Here is a 20,457-nt window from a genome sequence, read left to right on the forward strand (position 1 = left end):
GATGTAATGCATCATTGTACATTTATAAAGGCATGTCATAAAATATGACTTCTTGTTCATAGTAAATAATGAGCTGCAATAAAATATTATTACATAGCATCTTTTTGTGTTGGTAGTTTCACTAATTACTTTATTATTTTGAGTAACAATGGGCCATTCATCACCATTTCACCAACTTTTGAATTTGAATCTGATCAGTCAGCTCAGCAGCTAACCACTTTCCCCAAAGGTAATGTAGGTGCGATCTTCAAGATATGAAGTGGGAGCAAGAGCTTCCTCTTTGCATGGCCTATGCATTTACTTCCTATTCGTGGCTGTGAAGCACAGACGACAAACACAATGAAGAACATGGACTGGTGGAACTGGCACTTCACAGCCTTGACATACTTTGGATTGTTAAAGAGTCATTTAAAAATTGCTTGCATATATGTTAGCCGTGACATACGGCAAAGTGGACCAATGTATAAAAACACTTGGGCTTGAAAGCTTTTAGTTTATTCCCCTTTACGGTTACAGAGTAGAGTGAAGAACCCAGCCTTGATATGAGAGGAAGAGGTTCTGTCACGCCTTCACAGCTTTGTGATTTTTGTGTTGGTAGTTTCACTAATTACTTTATTATTTTGAGTAACAATGGGCCATTCATCACCATTTCACCAACTTTTGAATTTGAATCTGATCAGTCAATATTAATAATACTCATATGAATACAGAATTGTACAAATAAGCACAACTCGGGTATGGGTACTAAGAAATATATTATAACAGAAAATGATCACTGAGATATGATTTGTTGTTTAATGATTCAAGATTGTGCAGTGCAGAAAGTTTACATTTAAGAGATGAGAGTTCATACTGGGGAACAAACAACCCCCCAAAAAAATCAATAAAGTTACTTTTTACCTCCTGATTCACAATGGCACAAAAAATGCACCCATGTTAAATGGGGTGGTAGTCCTTTAACCTGAGATCAACAGGTCCTGTATCCATAAAGGATGTGCCTTATTATGTTTACCATTAATGAGTTTGACACTAAGAATGACGGTACAGTCATTCACCATTAATTAATATTAGTTAATGCAGAAATAAGGATTCACCCAGAGTTCAGGCTGTTAACATCACCCTTACACACTTCCTATGCACTTCAGAATTTACCTCAAATTATGTCTGCTATTATTCATTTACGAACACTGGGCCAAACTACATCTCTGAACTGCTCGCTGATGAACAACCGCCTCAACTTCTTAGGTCATCAGAGCCTGGCCTTCTAGAACAAGAACACCGAATTGTGCAATACAACATTGTCTCAAGTGAACAGACAGATTTATCTAGTGAATGGGGATGATGGCAGTGAACGAAAGCAGGGTGTGGTCTATCTGGTTTTACATGCCCGACAGATGCATCCCGGACCACATTGGGGAGCAGGATTGCAGCTCCTTGGACATGGCTTACCGGGGTTGTACAAGAGCTCAGCTCCTTTAGCATTCCAGTGTGTACCTCACACACTGGAATTAGCGGCTGGCCATCCAGGTCAGCAGCTAACCACTTTCCCCAATGGTAATGTAGGTGCGATCTTCAAGATATGAAGTGGGAGCAAGAGCTTCCTCTTTGCATGGCCTATGCATTTACTTCCTATTCGTGGCTGTGAAGCACAGACGACAAACACAATGAAGAACATGGACTGGTGGAACTGGCACTTCACAGCCTTGACATACTTTGGATTGTTAAAGAGTCATTTAAAAATTGCTTGCATATATGTTAGCCGTGACATACGGCAAAGTGGACCAATGTATCCAAACACTTGGGCTTGAAAGCTTTTAGTTTATTCCCCTTTACGGTTACAGAGTAGAGTGAAGAACCCAGCCTTGATATGAGAGGAAGAGGGTCTGTCACGCCTTCACAGCTTTGTGGTTATGCTTCTCTTTAGACTTTATCGCTGTGATCGACAAGATATAGAGGCAACTACATCAAATACCACAGCCACAAGTCGATGGAGCAATCCCAGGGACATTGAAGAACTCCTTCAAGTCCCTGTAGTTCGCTGAATTGCAGTCTGGAGATTTATAGATAATTCAACAAAATGGTAATCTCATTTGCAAGAGGTTAAGGTGCATCATAAGTTCTATGCGAGGGCTGGCGCTTGCAAGCCTATATTAGACTTGCATCTGTATGTGTTTGGAATATCTTAATATACCACATATATACTGTGCTGTATTGTTGTGAATACCGATTATGAAACAGTTCTAGAATAATATAATCACTTGGATAAAAATAATCAACAAATGAAAAATCTTGGAATTAAATTGTAACACATTGACGAGAGGAAAACTAAAGAGAATATTTTCAAATGTAATGGTATACCATTAGAAATAGATCTTGCTCCGACATGGAGATGCATAGCCTGACATGGTGTCATAAAACTGACTTGAGTCCTCGGCATCCCATGAGGATTGCCAGCTATGAATGTTACGATGTAAGCCTGCTTTATTTATAGACTTTCACTTGCTTTCATGGACGTTCTCATTGTATGTATCTTTAGATGAGGTCTTACATACTATACAGGTCTCCCCATTTTATAACCACTGCAATATGCAGTGGCTAAGTCTATACTTAGGTAGACTTTATAAAGCCCTCATTTGGCAAAATATTTCTTGCACATCTTTATGTGCAAATATTTGTTCCCTAAGGGAAGAGTACCACAGGTTGTCCAAGAGGTAAGGGGCCTCTAATATGGGATCAATTAATGTCTGATTGACTGTGGACGAGTCCTACGAGTGGTAGGACTCGTGTCTGTCATGCACTTGTAGTGTTGTTTGTGATTGTCATTGTCAGAGAGTGTGTTTGAGTGAATCGAAGGGGGCACTGGTGGGCTGGGCATTGATTTTCCTGAGGGCTTGTGGGTTAAGATGGATATTGTGCTACTGAACATATAAAATACATCAATGTCGTAAACATATATACAACATATATATTCAAATGTTTTTTTTCCGTTTGTCATTTATTTGAAGTTTCAAATTCTATTATTTGAATGAAGATTTAGCAACCAATTCACACTACCAAATACTGCACATGAGTGACTATCGTCATTGTCTTATATATTCTGATATATATTCTGATATATGTCTATATATTGATATATAAATTTTATATAAATACACACTTCATCACTGGGCCACTTCTCTTGAAATTTGCATTTATATACTTTAATATACTGTGAAGTACTGGTACCTAGTCACTTTATAATTTACACTTTACACTATACACTTTATAATTCATGTTGTTTATACCGTATGTTCTGTTGGCCCTGTTTGTTCTCTTTGTCTTTACTGTAGCATTTACATTTTTGTTTTTCATTAGTACTTTGTATTTTTATTGTATTTCATCTTTATCTGTCTTTTCCACCGCTGCTGGGCTGTTGATCTACTCTCTCCCTATCTGAACCTGTCTATTATGTCGGGGAAGTGCGCTCTGCTTTCTATCATATTGAGAAATTAAGGAAATATATTGACTGTCAATTTAGGCTCAACCGTGCAATATTTATACCAAATCAAAAAATGTAGGCTAAAGTGGCTCTGTGCCCCTATACTCCTTTCCAACGCCACCGTGCTACACTTCCTGATTGCGTTTTCGCGATGCAGACATTTAGTTTACGTCGTCATTTTTTTCCATTTAATATCTGAGACAAGTCTCTTTCAGCTCTTGGTCCGAGTCCGAATGGGTTGGAATTTATGACGCGGCCGCACCGTTGTGAACGCTCAATGGAAACACGTGCCACGGATGTTCCCGCAAAGACAGACCCCATTGAATGGGCTAGCCTTCTTCAAATTGTCATTAAACTAAAAAGGTATTTTTTACATTGTGCAAAGGTAATAGTTTATCCATTTATTTGTTTTTGTTTGTGCTACATATACATTTTCACAATTGTATAGAGTCTATCATAGTGATTTGAGAAGGCTATTTAAGTGCCACAGGAAAGGCAGGCCTTCTTTGGAGGCTGATGATAGTGGTGGGCCTCCTTGTCAACACATGTTTCGACAGTAAAAGCGGTTACTCCAAAGGTTAGAAAGCCACACAGAAGTCTTTGTGACATGCAGAATCTTGTTTCTTACACTCTGCCACTAGGTCAATTATTTCCTTAGTTTGACACATAGCTTCCAGTTACATACTTTTATGAAACTTTCATAAGTAAACATAACCACAGTTAATTAGTTAGTTAATTGCCATACAACCTTCAGGCTTTTACAAATTAATGCACTTTTTGGATTGACAAGACTGTAACACAAAGTGATGAAAGTTTGAAAAGGATATATATATATATATATATATGCAACACTACACCCATATTAATATCGTGTTTCATACAAAGTCTGGTGTGTAGTAGCAAGTACTAAGGATTACCTTAAGGTGCCAGTTATTGTTCTAATAATGTAAATCTGATCACTGTTTTCTGTATATGTATTCTTCATCAATTTTGAGTTTATTTTGTGATATTCCTGATTTGCAGTATTGTAAAGAGAGTTAAATAGGCAGCTAAAAGTGTAATGTGAATTTAAAAATATTAAATATTAATTTGTGGAAAATTATTAGTGACATTCTGGATTTGCTTCATCCTGAAAGTAACAAATCTGTACACATAAAACTCTGCGGTGTGCTATAATTTAAGACAGAATAAGCAATGCATTAGAATTTGTACTCATGCACGCCTGGAAAAAGTAAGTAAGTAGGTAATAAACCCCATATGAAATATAAACCAAAGCTATAAGAGGGTTTACCCATCATGCCCATATTGAGTGTGGGCTTACCCTGCGGCCTAGTATATAAGAGGACCCAGAGGGATGAACAGCTCTCAGGGCAGTTGAGGAAGTAACAGCTAGTGGTAAGTCAGAATGTAGATACAACTCTCATGCATTAAAACTTTAATGCTCTGTTTGACATTCACTTAATATTCTTGTGTAATTTAGAGATTATTATAGTTATGCAAAAATGATGTTATCAACTATGACAGCACTGAGTAGCCAATTGATGGCTCTTTGATAGATTAATTAATTGTATTTGCTCAATTAGTCTGTAAATGTAAAACTATATGTCATGGGGTACAAGTAAAGGTACTTTTATATTGAATGTAATTGTTCGTCACGTCTGTTCCCACGTCAAAAAAGAATAACAAATAATGGAGCTGAATGGGACTATGCTGTCTCCTTTGAGGAAAAGGGCTATAATTGTACGAGCACCAGGATCACATTTTCATGGCTTTTTAGCCTACGAATCAGCCTTACCAATCAAACTCTGGTATCTTTGTCATAGTCCCCATGGACACTGTACATGTTGAAGGATAGGCTGGCGGAGGTAGCAGGTTTATGCACTGTTTATTGCATCCATATTGGTAAACTGCATTCATGGACCAATAAATATAGCTATCTGTTTTATGCATTGATCATTTATCTCGATAGCAGTCGGCGCTACAAGCAAATGTTTCCTTGTACTGCGGCACATGAATATAGGTTGCTTTTGATGACATTATCCTTATTTTAATGGGATTATACAGTATTAAAACATACTCATGAATCGTATAGTCCATTTCTGCCAAGTACGTTCCACTAGTTGCCACTAAATCCTACACACTGGACCTTTAAAAAAATATAACCTATTGACCAAATGCATTGAATGACCAATGCACGTCATGCAGTGTGATTGTATTTTAAGAAATATGAACCAGCATTTTACAATACATTGCACCTCTTCATGGTGCTACAACTTTTTTGTGTCATGTGAAATTGTGCAAATAACATGTCTTTCTCAATTTAAGGGCTGACACTTGAAGATTCCTCGTTTGGAAGAAGAACAAGGTAAGAAATAATTCACCCAAGCCATACCGATCAGTATTAGAACTATTTGAGCATATGAGATACATCAAAACATTTCATCATCTTTGTCTGACAGTAAGCTGCCACCATGAGTACGGACGCAGAGATGGCCTATTATGGCAAGGCTGCAATTTACCTCCGTAAGCCAGAAAAGGAGAGGATTGAGTCCCAGAGCGCGCCCTTTGATGCCAAGAGTGCTGCATATGTGGCTGATGCTAAGGAGCTGTACGTCAAGTGTACCATCCTTAAGAGGGATGGTGGCAAAGTCACTGTTAAAGTCTTGGCTACAGAGGAGGTAGGCTGCTATTAATTTATTGCCATGCAGAATTTTTTTTTGCAATGATTCCAAATGTCACCATTTCTTTGTGCCATTTTTAGGAGAGGACAGTCAAAGAGGATGATGTCACACCCATGAATCCTCCCAAGTACGACAAAATTGAAGACATGGCCATGATGACCCATCTCAATGAAGCCTCTGTGTTGTATAACCTCAAAGAGCGTTATGCAGCATGGATGATCTACGTAAGATATTTTACCAACTAAATAAAGTAAAATAATACTCAACAATATCACAGATCATATTAATGATCATCTGTGAATGATTTCCTTCAGACCTACTCCGGGCTGTTCTGTGCCACTGTAAACCCGTACAAGTGGCTCCCAGTGTACGATCAGGAGGTTGTCAATGCCTACAGAGGCAAGAAGCGTATGGAGGCTCCACCCCACATCTTCTCTGTCTCTGACAATGCCATCCAGAACATGCTTACTGGTATGTATAAGCAAATCTGGCAAAAATAAATGTAATGATGTATGGTTGAAATGTCTGAAAAATGTAATGTAACTTCAATTGATTTATTTTGCAGATCGACAGAATCAGTCTGTCTTGATCACGTAAGTTTATACCTGTTGATGTTTAGTTGGATGAATTAAATTTACAAGTAAAAAATTACCTCACAAAAATCTCACGAGGAATCAGACAATGTAAAAAAGTCGATATTGCCTCCTTTTCATACCCAGTGGAGAATCCGGTGCTGGAAAGACTGTGAACACCAAGCGTGTCATCCAGTACTTTGCTACCATCTCAGTGAGTAGTGACAAGAAGAAGGACCAAGCCCCTGGAAAGATTCAGGTATGCTTCAAAAAACATAAAATCAGTACACTATATATAGAAAAAACACAAAGGATGTAGGAGGCCCTGGGAACTGAGTATCAATGCTGGAACTTTCATCATAGGGGTCACTGGAGGACCAGATTATTGCAGCCAATCCTCTGCTGGAGGCCTACGGTAATGCCAAAACTGTGAGAAATGACAACTCATCTCGTTTCGTAAGTAAGAATTTAGTGTGTCAAACAAATGCAATGACATACTTGATCTTTGACAAAAACTGAAAAGAGGCTTTTCTAAACAGGGTAAATTCATCAGAATCCATTTCGGTGCAACTGGTAAACTGGCCAGTGCTGACATTGAGACGTGTAAGTATCTTGTACCCAAATAACACAGAATTAACTCTCATTATGGGGGGAATAGGTTTTGATCTAGTAATGTGAATCAAAACTTTATACTATTATTTTAAAATCTTGAAGATCTGCTCGAGAAGTCCCGAGTGACATTCCAGCTTCCCGATGAGAGAGGCTATCACATCTTCTACCAGATGATGACCAACCACAAACCTGACATTGTTGGTAAGATGGTTTAGTAGTGTGAAATAAATGTTGCAGTAAGATGTATTGTTATATAGGGTTGCCTTTAACTTATCATTCAGGATATTGAAGTAGAAAAATAACAAATTAAGGTTTCGATAGTTGTCACTCAAGTTTAAATTTGAATCATTAAAATGACCATATTCTATTTCCTGCAGAAATGACCCTCATCACCACCAACCCCTACGACTTCCCCATGTGCAGTCAGGGTCAGATCACTGTGGCCAGCATTGATGACAAAGAGGAGCTGGATGCTACTGATGTGAGCCAATGTTTACAACTACCCTAGGTAGCTATTTTAACATGCAGGGATTAACCAGGACTTTGGGCCGATCAGACAACTCGGAGGGCTTTAACTCAGTGTTACAGCCTGCGGACTCTACTCGGTGTCCGCAGGCTGTCACTCGGTGACTACTGAATGGTTGCAGCCCGAGCTCAGTGCGCTCTGCTCTGTCCACGTACAGCAGATTCAAGAACGCTCTGTACGTTACAAACCAAGGTAGACTTAAAAGAGACTCTTTGAATGTTCTTGGAATTTGATTTCATATTGTATACTTTGTTTTCCTACAGGATGCTATTGATATTTTGGGTTTCAATGGTGAGGAGAAGGTGGCCATCTACAAGTTTACTGGTGCTGTGCTTCACCACGGTAACATGAAGTTCAAGCAGAAGCAGCGTGAGGAGCAGGCTGAGCCTGATGGCAATGAGGGTGAGTTGAAAATGTTTTAAAACAACCACTGACATTTCCAAAGTCCAGGTTTGCTGTAAATAAATGTATTCACTATCTGTACAAAAGTCTCATCATTCTTTCTTTCATTTAAAAAAATGCAGAGGCCGACAAAATTGCCTACCTGCTTGGTCTCAACTCTGCTGATATGCTCAAGGGTTTGTGCTACCCCAGAGTGAAGGTCGGCAATGAGTTTGTCACTAAGGGACAGACAGTACCTCAGGTATGTTAATACCATGGAATAATTATCAAAACATAATTGTAATAGTAGTAATTTGTATGTTTATCTAATCTTCAACCACGCTCTAGGTGTACAACTCAGTGAGTGCTCTGGGCAAGTCTATCTATGAGAGGATGTTCTTGTGGATGGTCATCCGTATCAACCAGATGCTGGACACCAAGCAAGCAAGATCATCCTATATTGGTGTGCTGGATATTGCTGGATTTGAGATCTTTGATGTAAGATTGGATCAATTGGAACAATTTCCCCGGCTAAAAGCAATGTCTATGTTGAAGAACATTTGCTAAACTAATGTTTTCTATCAGTACAACAGTATGGAGCAGCTGTGCATCAACTTCACCAATGAGAAACTGCAACAGTTCTTCAACCACCACATGTTCGTCCTGGAGCAAGAGGAGTACAAGAAGGAGGGTATCATCTGGGAGTTCATTGACTTCGGAATGGACTTGGCTGCCTGCATTGAGCTTATTGAAAAGGTAAACATCATTATATAACTAAATATCACAATTGTAAGTCTGATTCAAAAACATCTTAACATAATGTTTCCTGATATTTCTTTCTAAATAGCCAATGGGCATCTTCTCCATCCTTGAAGAGGAGTGCATGTTCCCTAAAGCCTCAGACACTTCCTTCAAGAACAAGTTGTATGAACAGCATCTTGGCAAAAACAAAGCATTTGAGAAGCCCAAGCCTGCAAAGGGCAAGGCTGACGCTGACTTTGCCATGGTGCATTATGCTGGTACCGTGGCCTACAGTGTCACTGGCTGGCTGGACAAGAATAAGGATCCCCTGAACGATTCTGTCATTCAGCTGTACCAAAAATCCTCAAACAAACTGCTGCCTGTCCTGTACCCACCTGTAGTTGAAGGTACATATTCATATGTAACCATAGTTTATAACTGTTCCTCCATTATATTATAATACCCATTTATTTTGAAGCCATTTATTGCCTGTATGTTATAAACAAAAACGGGAACATTTTTACTAATTACCAATAATCTAAAAAACAGAGGTCGGGGGTGCAAAGAAGGGAGGCAAGAAAAAGGGTGGCTCCATGCAGACGGTGTCTTCACAATTCAGGGTAAGGGTAAACAAGCAAATAAATGTACAAATACATGTAATTTGATACCATATTTACAATGTATTCTCTGAATTTGTTCTTTATCAGTTAATTTGTATATATTTCATATTTTATTCTGTGATGTGTCTTAAGGAGAACTTGGGCAAACTGATGACAAACTTGAGGAGCACCCATCCTCACTTTGTGCGTTGTCTCATTCCCAATGAGTCAAAAGTTCCAGGTAACATTTCTTTAAATAAAATCTACATGACAGGTTGGTGTTGTAGTAGGATATAGCAAAATGAATGTCATATTTTAAAAGTCTGAAATCAACGACACTTCACAGGAATGATGGAGAACCACCTGGTTATCCACCAGCTGAGGTGTAACGGTGTGCTGGAGGGCATCAGAATCTGCAGAAAGGGCTTCCCCAGCAGAATCCTCTATGCTGACTTCAAGCAGAGGTATAAACGCTTTGACAGAACAATTATATAGTCACGATTATACAATAAATTTATTTATATATTTAAAACTTGTTTACATACACCTTTCTTTTAAACACTTAACATTGCACTCCAACAGATACAAAGTACTGAATGCAAGTGTCATTCCGGAGGGACAGTTCATTGACAACAAGAAGGCTTCTGAGAAGCTGCTTGGGTCCATTGATGTACCTCACGACGAGTACAAATTTGGACACACCAAGGTATGTTCATTGTTGTCAAAAAGTATTTATGTAATTGATTTAAAGATGCTCTCTGACTAGATGTTTTTCTTACCTTAAGGTGTTCTTCAAAGCTGGTCTTCTGGGTACTCTTGAGGAGTTGCGAGATGAGAAGCTGGCATCTTTGGTCGGAATGATTCAGGCTCTCTGTCGCGCTTACCTCATGAGGAAGGAGTATGTGAAGATGACAGCTACAAGGTATGTTTCAAGAGATTGATACATGAGAAGATATGCTATTTTTTAAAATAAAAAATTGTGTATTAAATTGACTGCCTTTTCACCACAGGGAAGCTGTTTACACTATTCAGTACAACATCCGCTCATTCATGAATGTCAAAACCTGGCCATGGATGAAGGTGTACTACAAGATCAAGCCTCTTCTGAAGAGTGCTGAAACTGAGAAGGAGCTCTCTGCGATGAAGGAGAACTATGAGAAGATGAAGACAGACCTGGCCACTGCCCTGGCAAAGAAGAAGGAACTTGAGGAGAAAATGGTTGCTCTACTGCAAGAGAAGAATGATCTTGCACTGCAAGTGGCCTCTGTAAGTAAAAACATTTCTTTGTCTCAACATACACACACAATGAGATATATGTGTGTGATATGACTGACATGACAACACATTTTAAACAGGAAGGAGATAATCTGAATGATGCTGAAGAGAGGTGTGAGGGACTCATCAAGAGTAAGATCCAGCTGGAGGCCAAACTCAAGGAGACAACTGAGAGACTGGAAGATGAAGAGGAAATGAATGCTGAGCTGACTGCCAAGAAGAGGAAACTGGAGGATGAATGCTCTGAGCTCAAGAAGGACATTGATGACCTTGAGCTTACCTTGGCCAAAGTGGAGAAGGAGAAGCATGCCACTGAGAACAAGGTTTGTCAAGATTATTTGAAAGGAGATAAAATGAGATAAAATACAAATAAGCATTTATTACACATCACTTTGTTTCATTTAGGTGAAGAACCTGACTGAGGAGATGGCCTCTCAGGATGAGAGTGTTGCTAAGTTGACAAAGGAGAAGAAAGCCCTCCAAGAGGCACACCAGCAAACCCTTGATGACCTGCAGGCAGAGGAAGACAAAGTCAACACTCTGACCAAGGCCAAGACCAAGCTTGAACAGCAAGTGGATGATGTGAGAAAAGCTCATGGAAACTTTCAATTAATATTAGTAATGGAGTTGAGTGAATATTCAATATTACATTTCATTGTTCTTAATTATTTTCAATTATTGACTTCCAGCTTGAAGGTTCTCTGGAGCAAGAGAAGAAGCTCCGGATGGACCTTGAGAGATCCAAGAGAAAGCTTGAGGGTGATCTGAAACTGGCACAGGAATCCATCATGGATCTTGAGAACGACAAACAGCAGTCTGACGAGAAAATCAAAAAGTAATGTCATCAAAAATATCATGCTTTGCTTTTGAAGATCCATACGTTCATATGTATATGATTTGTATTGTATTAAGTTATGTGGTATTGTTTCATCATCAGGAAGGACTTTGAGACCAGTCAGCTTCTTAGCAAGATTGAGGATGAGCAGTCCCTTGGAGCTCAGCTTCAGAAGAAGATCAAGGAGCTTCAAGTAAGACAATTTATATGACAATCCCACATAAACGTTCCATAAATAATGGTATATTATTACAAAATATGATGTGTTACTAACTTATTAGGCCCGTATTGAAGAGCTGGAGGAAGAGATTGAGGCTGAGCGTGCTGCCCGTGCCAAGGTTGAGAAGCAGAGAGCTGATCTCTCCAGAGAACTGGAAGAGATCAGTGAGAGGCTTGAGGAGGCTGGTGGAGCCACTGCTGCTCAGATTGAGATGAACAAGAAGCGTGAGGCTGAGTTCCAGAAGCTGCGTCGTGACCTTGAGGAGTCCACCCTGCAGCATGAAGCCACTGCTGCTGCTCTGCGTAAGAAGCAGGCTGACAGTGTAGCAGAGCTGGGAGAGCAGATTGACAACCTCCAGCGTGTCAAGCAGAAGCTTGAGAAGGAGAAGAGCGAGTACAAGATGGAGATTGATGACCTCTCCAGCAACATGGAAGCAGTTGCTAAGGCCAAGGTGAAATATGTTTTCGATACGATAATGTTTTAAATACAAATACAATAAATAAAATGCAATAATATAGTTAATAACGTATAATCATATATTATATAAAAATAATTGTGACAAACCACTTTTGTTAAATGCTAATTTAATCATCAGGGAAATCTGGAGAAGATTTGCCGTACCCTTGAGGACCAACTCAGTGAAATCAAGGCTAAGAGTGATGAGAACAGTCGGCAGATAAATGACATCAGTGCTCAGAGAGCAAGACTACTGACAGAAAACGGTACGTAATTTCCGTCCAACTTCCTTTAGTATATAAAATAATTAAAAAATAACCCTATACATTCGAATATATAACCCCAAATATAGCAAATAAACCGTATTTAAGGATGTGGCATATATGTGTTCTTGATGTCTTTGCATAAACATGTATGTCATGACACAGGTGAGTTTGGTCGTCTGCTTGAAGAGAAAGAGGGTCTCGTCTCCCAGCTTACCAGAGGCAAGCAGGCCTTTACTCAGCAGATTGAGGAGCTGAAGAGGCTAAATGAGGAGGAAGTTAAGGTATACATTCAACTCATCATAATTCTCAGACTAAATTCTTTTAATATTTTGCGGAAGGTTCTAAATTGTTCCCCTTTGCAGGCCAAGAATGCTCTTGCTCATGGTGTGCAATCAGCCCGCCATGACTGTGACCTTCTGAGGGAGCAGTTTGAGGAGGAGCAGGAGGCCAAGGCTGAGCTGCAGCGTGGAATGTCCAAGGCCAACGGTGAGGTGGCTCAGTGGAGGACCAAGTATGAAACTGATGCTATCCAGCGCACTGAGGAGCTTGAGGAGTCCAAGTGAGTCAAATACTTAATATCTTAGCTAAAGTACATATTTTATGTTTTGAATGTCCACAAAGTAAACCATGTGATACTTTAACAGGAAAAAGCTTGCCCAGCGCCTTCAGGAGGCTGAGGAACAGATTGAGGCTGTGAACTCAAAGTGTGCCTCTTTGGAGAAGACCAAACAGAGACTCCAGGGTGAGGTGGAGGATCTCATGATTGATGTGGAGAGGGCCAATGGACTGGCTGCCAACCTTGACAAGAAGCAGAGGAACTTTGACAAGGTGTGTTGTCATTCATTGAGATAGCAGTTTAAAATTCTATTAATTTTCTTCAAGTGATTAACATGTACCGCTTTATTAACAATATATGCAGGTTTTGGCTGACTGGAAGCAGAAATATGAGGAGGGCCAGGCAGAGCTTGAAGGAACTCAGAAAGAGGCTCGTTCTCTCAGCACTGAGCTTTTCAAGATGAAGAACTCCTATGAAGAAGCTCTGGATCAGCTGGAGACCCTGAAGCGAGAAAACAAGAACCTGCAACGTGAGTTAAACTGTTCATTTTGACAGAAATGTTTCCAAGATTACTACATGTATAACTCTATTGGAATTGATGAAAACAAAATATGTAACCCTCGCAACAGAGGAGATTTCGGACCTGACTGAACAAATTGGTGAGACTGGAAAGAGCATCCATGAGCTGGAGAAATCCAAGAAGCAAGTGGAAACAGAGAAGAGTGAGATCCAGACAGCCCTAGAGGAAGCTGAGGTTATTCTAATGAAAATACAAATAAATCGAGCAATGCCTTTGTTATTATGAAATTGAATATGTAATGAATATGCCAACATTGGTTCATAATTTAGGGTACTCTGGAGCATGAAGAGTCCAAGATTCTGCGTGTCCAGCTGGAGCTCAACCAGATTAAGGGTGAGGTAGACAGGAAGCTGGCTGAGAAGGATGAAGAGATGGAGCAGATCAAGAGGAACAGCCTGAGGGTCACTGACTCCATGCAGAGCACACTGGACTCTGAGGTCAGGAGCAGGAATGATGCCCTGAGAATCAAGAAGAAGATGGAGGGAGACCTGAATGAGATGGAGATCCAGCTGAGCCATGCCAACCGCCAGGCTTCTGAGGCTCAGAAGCAGCTGAGGAATGTTCAGGGACAACTGAAGGTATGACACAAACCAATGTCCAGGACATAAAATAGAAGGACATTAATATCCTGTTGTGACATCTTCCATGTTGTTTTCATGTTCATTTTAGGATGCACAACTGCATCTTGATGATGCTGTCAGAGGAGGTGAAGACCTGAAGGAGCAGGCTGCCATGGTGGACCGTAGGAACGGTCTCATGGTGGCTGAAATTGAGGAGCTGAGGGCAGCTCTGGAACAGACAGAGAGAGGCCGCAAAGTGGCTGAGCAAGAGCTCATTGATGCCAGTGAGCGTGTTGGACTGCTGCACTCTCAAGTAAACAAAAAAAACTTCTTCCAAGAAATGCTCCCAAATTGTTCATGATATTATGCAACATGATTATAATTGGTTGCAAACATTAACATTAATTTTAGAATACAAGTCTTCTGAACACAAAGAAGAAGCTTGAGACTGACCTGGTCCAAGTCCAGGGTGAGGTTGACGACATCGTTCAGGAAGCCAGGAATGCTGAAGAGAAGGCCAAGAAGGCCATCACTGATGTAGGCTTGCTATTATTTGTTAATTCATTGAATTGGACATTGCTTGAACTCTCGATTAATATTTTATATTTTATATTAGGCTGCAATGATGGCTGAGGAGCTGAAGAAAGAGCAGGATACTAGCTCTCACCTGGAGAGGATGAAGAAGAACCTGGAGGTCACAGTGAAAGACCTGCAGCACCGCCTGGATGAGGCTGAGAACCTGGCCATGAAGGGTGGCAAGAAGCAGCTCCAGAAACTGGAGTCCAGAGTAAGACACTGGCACACATGGATGTATTTACAATTCCAGCATTATACGAGTATATTTATTGACATTTTTGATTTCTTAAGGTGCGTGAGCTGGAAACAGAGGTTGAAGGTGAACAGAGACGTGGAGTAGATGCTGTTAAGGGTGTCCGCAAATATGAGAGGAGGGTGAAGGAACTTACCTACCAGGTATGCCATGCTTCTATTGAAATAATATTAAAATCAATGAATATCAGAAAAGATCACAGTCAAGAATCTGGTGCATAAACATTTATATCACTTTAGACTGAGGAGGATAAGAAGAATGGTGCTAGACTCCAGGATCTTGTTGATAAGCTGCAGCTGAAGGTGAAGGCTTACAAGAGGCAGGCTGAGGAAGCGGTAAGAAGAAACAACATAACTTAATCAGGTTATTGCATACATTTTTATTGCATACATTTTTTGTTATTTAAACAAAATTTGAATGTTCCTACAGGAGGAGCAGGCCAACTCTTACCTGTCCAAGTGCAGGAAGGTTCAACATGAGCTGGAGGAGGCTGAGGAACGTGCTGACATCGCTGAGACTCAGGTCAACAAGCTGAGGTCTAAGAGCCGTGACGGCGGCAAGGTAAGTTCATCACACTATTAGCCCATTGACTCAAAAAGAAATGAAATCCAAACAAAAATGTTGTTTGTTTATTGTCTTTCTTTTGTTCTCTTCCCCAGGGAAAGGAGGCAGCTGAATAAGATGTAATGCACTATTGTACATTTATAAAGGCATGTCATTAAATATGACTTTTTGTTCATAATAAATTATGAGCTGGAATAACTAACTTTTTTTGCTGGCAGTTTCACAAATTATTATTATTTCTCCCAATCTTACAAATGGCTAGTCAGATGCTGGTGAATTGGCAAGATTTGGCCAGTCTCACCAATACCTACTGAATTTCTTTCTACTGATGCATGTTATAAGTTTGCTTGTAAATATTAGACAAGCCATCAGCAAAAAAGATGATGAAACTAGACCATTTACAAATACTTAAAAGGCTGATCACATCACCCTTATGCTCAAATTCCAGCACTGGCTTCCTATGCACTTCAGAATTTACCCAAATTATGTCTGCTATTAATCATTTACGAACACTGGGCCAAAGTACATCTCTGAATTTCTAAATGATGAAGAAACATCTGAACAGCTTAGGTCTTCAGAGCCTGGCCTTCTAGAACAAGAACACAGAATTGTGCAGTACAACATTGTCTAAAGTGAACAGACAGATTCATCTAGTGAATGGGGATGATGGCATGGAACGAAAGCAAGGTGAGGTCTTTCTGGTTTTACATGCCCGCCAGAGGCATCCCGGACCACATTAGGGTCCAGGATTGCAGCTCCCTGGACATGGCTTACCGGGGTTGTACAAAAGCTCAGCTCCTTTAGCATTCCATTGTGTACCTCACACACTGGAATTAGCGAGTGGCCATCCAGGTCAACAGCTAATCACTTTCCCCCATGGTGATGTAGGTTTGTTCTTAAGGGCATGATTTGGGAGCAAGATCTTCCTCTTTGCATGGCCTATGCATTCACTTCCTATTTTTGGCTGTGAAGCACATACGACACACACAACGAAGAGCATGGGCTCGTGGAACTGGCACTTCACAGCCTTGACACACTTTGGATTGTTAAAGAGTCCTTTAAAAACTGCTCGTATATGTTGGCCATGACCTATGGCAAAGTGGACCAAAGTATATACACAATATATATATATATATATATATATATATATATATATATATATATATATATATAAACACTTGGGCTTGAAAGCTTTTAATTCATCCCCCTCATGGTTACAGAGTAAAATGAAGGACCCAGCCTTGATGTGAGAGAAAGAGGGTCTGTTACATCTTCACAGCTTTGTGGTTATGCTTCTCTTTGGACTTTATCGCTGTGATGAACAAGATATAGAGGCAACTACATACAAATACCAAAGCCACAAATCGATGGAGTAATCCCAGGGGCATTGAAGACCACCTTCAAGTCCCTGTAGTCCGCTGAATTGCAGTCTGTAGATTTAAAGATAATTCAACAAAATGGTAATCTCATTTTCAAAAGGTTAAGGTGCAACATCATTTCTGTGCGAGGGCTGGCTCTTGCTGGCCTACATTAGATTTGCATCAGTATGTGTTTGGAATATATAAATATACCACACATATACTCCACTGTATTATTTTGAATATTGATTATGAAACAGTAAATCTTTAAACACCTAAATAAAAAGAATCAACAAATAATAAATCTTGGAATTCAAATTTAACACTGACGACAGGCAACCTGAAGAAAATATTTTCAAATGTAATAGTACACCATTAGAAATATATCTGGTTCCCACAGCGAGATACATAGCATGGTGTCATAAAAATTACTTGATCCCTTGGCATCCAATGAGGGTTGCCAGCTATGGATGTTACGATGTAAGCCTGTTTTATTTATAGACTTTCACTTGCTTTTATGGACTTCTCCATTCATGTATCTTTAGACAGGTCTCACCATGTTACAACCACTGCAATGGTTGCAGTGCTTAAGTCTCTACTAATGTAGACTTTAGAAAGCACTAATTTGGCAAAACATTTATTGCGCATCTTTTTAATATTCGTTCCCTGAGGGCAGAGTAGCACATGTTTTCAAAGAGGCAAGGGGCCTCTAACCACATGGGATCATTTAATGTCTGATTGACTTTGGACAAGTCCTACGAGTGGTGAGAACAGTTTCCAGACCTGTTTTTGATCTCGCTTCAGCTGCTTAATTTGTTTAGATCAAATTGTGTTTTTAATGAGTCTCAATGTTCTGAGCCATGAGACTCAATCAAAAACCCTTTTAATAACAACAAACTCAAATTGCTTGAGTTTACTTAATATTGATGATACATTAATATATTATTAATATCGATAACAATAATTAAACAACACTAGTGGATCCAAAGACTATGTAAGATGTTTCCAAGTTTTGATGTAGTCTTTTCCAGACTTTATAGCTAAATTAAATGGGAAATTGATCTTTCTGAAAATATCGATGATGAGGAGTAGTTAGACGTGTTTAAATATACACTCCAGCTCATACAATTTAAATGATTACTATTTAAACTAACGCACAGAACATGCTAGACCCATGTGAAACTGGGACTGTGCTCTATGATTTCATGTTAATTGCAACTAAATTGTATACAAATGCGTCTGTGTAATGAGGATTTATAATGTTGGTGTTTATTACCAAAATAAAAATTTAAATAAATGACATTGCTTAAACTGAGTTCAAAGATCTTAACTGAGGGTTAAGATCTGTGATGGTGTCAAGTTATGTTCCCAAAACCATTACAATTCTAATAAAAAACAACTCATGGTTTCAACACACACCTTGATTCGATTTGTTTTTGTTCATTTCCCAGGTTAAGGTCTCTGCTGAAGATTCACAAAGTTTTACTTGTCACATGCATACAAGTAAGCAGTGAAATGTAAAAGTGACAGTGTTGCAGAAGCGGTGCAATATAAGAGAAAAATATATATACAACCTGATTTCTATGCTATAGCAGCATGTATAGTGTAACAATGAATGAAGAGGTGACTGTATAGAATGTCCAATGTCTGTCAGGCACTGGTGGGGTGGGCATTGATGTTCCTGATGGCCTGTTGGAAGGAGCGCAGTTTAGCCACTCTATTCGTCTTAATATAGCGGACTGAAGAGACCATTAATAGGGTGATGGTGATCCCTCATGATCCTGCAGGCTCTGGTCCTACACCTCCTGTACAGGAGGTATTGCACAATATTCATTTGAATAAGATGGATTTTGTGCTTTTGAACATATTTAAATACATCATGTCTTAAATAATATGTATTAAAATGTTTTTTTTCAGTTTGTCATTTAATTCAAATTTCAAATGATTATTTGAATAAAGACTGACTAACCAATTCAGACTACCAAATACGGAAAATTAGTGACTCTACTTCTTATCAACTTATGAAATAACTAGTTGCTGCATACTTATATAATCCTTACTACTGTCATTGGCTGACACACAGGTCAAAATGTATGAAAAATAATTATTTGAATTTGGGTTAGGGTTAGTGTTATGTGTTATTTTCAATCAAATAACACTGAAATAGGTATTCTGAAATAACTATAAAGCAGGTTCTTTCATCCACAGCAACATACAGAAATAGTTTTAGGCCCACTTCTCTTTGTTACAATTTGCATTCATACACATCAACATACTGTGAAATACTGGTATTGAGTCACTTTTATAATGTACACTTTACACTGTACACTTTATAATTCATATTGTTCATACCTTCTGTTTTGTTGGCCCTGTTTGTTCTGTTTGCCTTTAATTTAGCTTTTACATTTTTGTTTTCATTAGTACTTTGTATTTTTATTGTATTTCATCTCATCCTGTGTTTTCCACTGCTGCTGGGCTGCTGTTACAAAGAAATTTCCCCTCCGGGGGATTAATGAAGAGGTTATTTACTCTCTCCCTGTTTGAGCTGACCTGTCTATTATGTCGGGGGCGGTGCGCTCTGCTTTCTATCACATGTTAAGGAAATATATTGACTGTCAATTTAGGCTCAACCGTGCAATATTTATATCAGGGTTCTCCGCAAACCATTTAGGCTAAACTGGCACTGTGCCACCGTACTCCTTTCCAACGCCATCGTGCAATACTTTCTAATAGGGCTGTCGTGATGCAGACATTTGATTTACGTCGTCCTTTTTTTCTATTTAATTTCTGAGACGGTTAAATTGGTTAAAACACATGTTCTATTGGAATAAAGCCTTAAAAACTAAAGTGCTGTCTGTAGGAATTGAGTCTCTTTCAGATCAACTCTTGGTCCGATTCCGACTGGTTTGATGCGGTGCAATGCGGCGCACAGTGGGTCGTCTGGTGTGTGACGTCTGCTTTGAGTTCTTTAGTAGAAAGAGAATGCACATCAGGTGATGATGAAGTTAAAAACAAGGGCTGTTGAAAGATTTTGACCAGTGCTGGAATATATGATGTGTCGTATCGTAGCGTATCGTAGAGTCTATCATAGTGATTTGAGAAGGCTATTTAAGTGCCACAGGAAAGGCAGGCCTTCTTTTGAGGCTGATAATAGTGGTGGGCCTCCTTGTCAACCCTTGTTTGGACAGTATAAGCATTTACTCCATAGGTTAGAAAGCCACACAGAACTCTTGATATGCAGAACCTTGTTTCTTACATTCTGCCACTAGTTGAATCACTTCCTAAGGTTGACACATAACTTCCAGTTACATAATTTTATGAAACTTTCATAACTAAACATGACCACAGTTAGTTAATTGCCATACAGA

General features: G+C 39.3%; 1 protein-coding gene across 3 annotated transcripts; it reads left to right on the forward strand.

The window, feature by feature from the left end:
- Window positions 1-5,949: 5,949 nt before the first annotated feature.
- Window positions 5,950-15,847, forward strand: LOC307074829 (myosin heavy chain, fast skeletal muscle-like; the record flags this gene model as incomplete). Of its 3 annotated transcripts, none has more annotated exons than XM_079735206.1 (39): window positions 5,950-6,156; window positions 6,240-6,383; window positions 6,474-6,630; window positions 6,725-6,752; window positions 6,879-6,990; window positions 7,095-7,187; window positions 7,271-7,334; window positions 7,446-7,544; window positions 7,721-7,824; window positions 8,133-8,271; window positions 8,394-8,512; window positions 8,599-8,748; window positions 8,836-9,006; window positions 9,098-9,398; window positions 9,541-9,611; window positions 9,744-9,831; window positions 9,937-10,054; window positions 10,173-10,296; window positions 10,376-10,512; window positions 10,601-10,856; window positions 10,946-11,188; window positions 11,271-11,447; window positions 11,555-11,700; window positions 11,803-11,893; window positions 11,982-12,371; window positions 12,516-12,642; window positions 12,805-12,923; window positions 13,005-13,201; window positions 13,287-13,470; window positions 13,562-13,727; window positions 13,828-13,952; window positions 14,048-14,356; window positions 14,448-14,651; window positions 14,750-14,875; window positions 14,955-15,125; window positions 15,206-15,310; window positions 15,407-15,502; window positions 15,597-15,728; window positions 15,827-15,847. In XM_079735206.1, 39 exons carry the CDS (start codon window positions 5,950-5,952, stop codon window positions 15,845-15,847), a joined length of 5,811 nt encoding a protein of 1,936 aa, XP_079591332.1. The 3 variants fall into 3 exon arrangements, with proteins under 3 accessions (XP_079591332.1, XP_079591334.1, XP_079591333.1); XM_079735208.1 differs by having other exon boundaries at window positions 6,879-6,984; XM_079735207.1 differs by having other exon boundaries at window positions 6,243-6,383.
- Window positions 15,848-20,457: the final 4,610 nt, after the last annotated feature.

Source organism: Pollachius pollachius (assembly GCF_949987615.1).
Source record: "Pollachius pollachius genome assembly, chromosome: 4".
NCBI classification, from domain to species: Eukaryota; Metazoa; Chordata; class Actinopteri; order Gadiformes; family Gadidae; genus Pollachius; species Pollachius pollachius.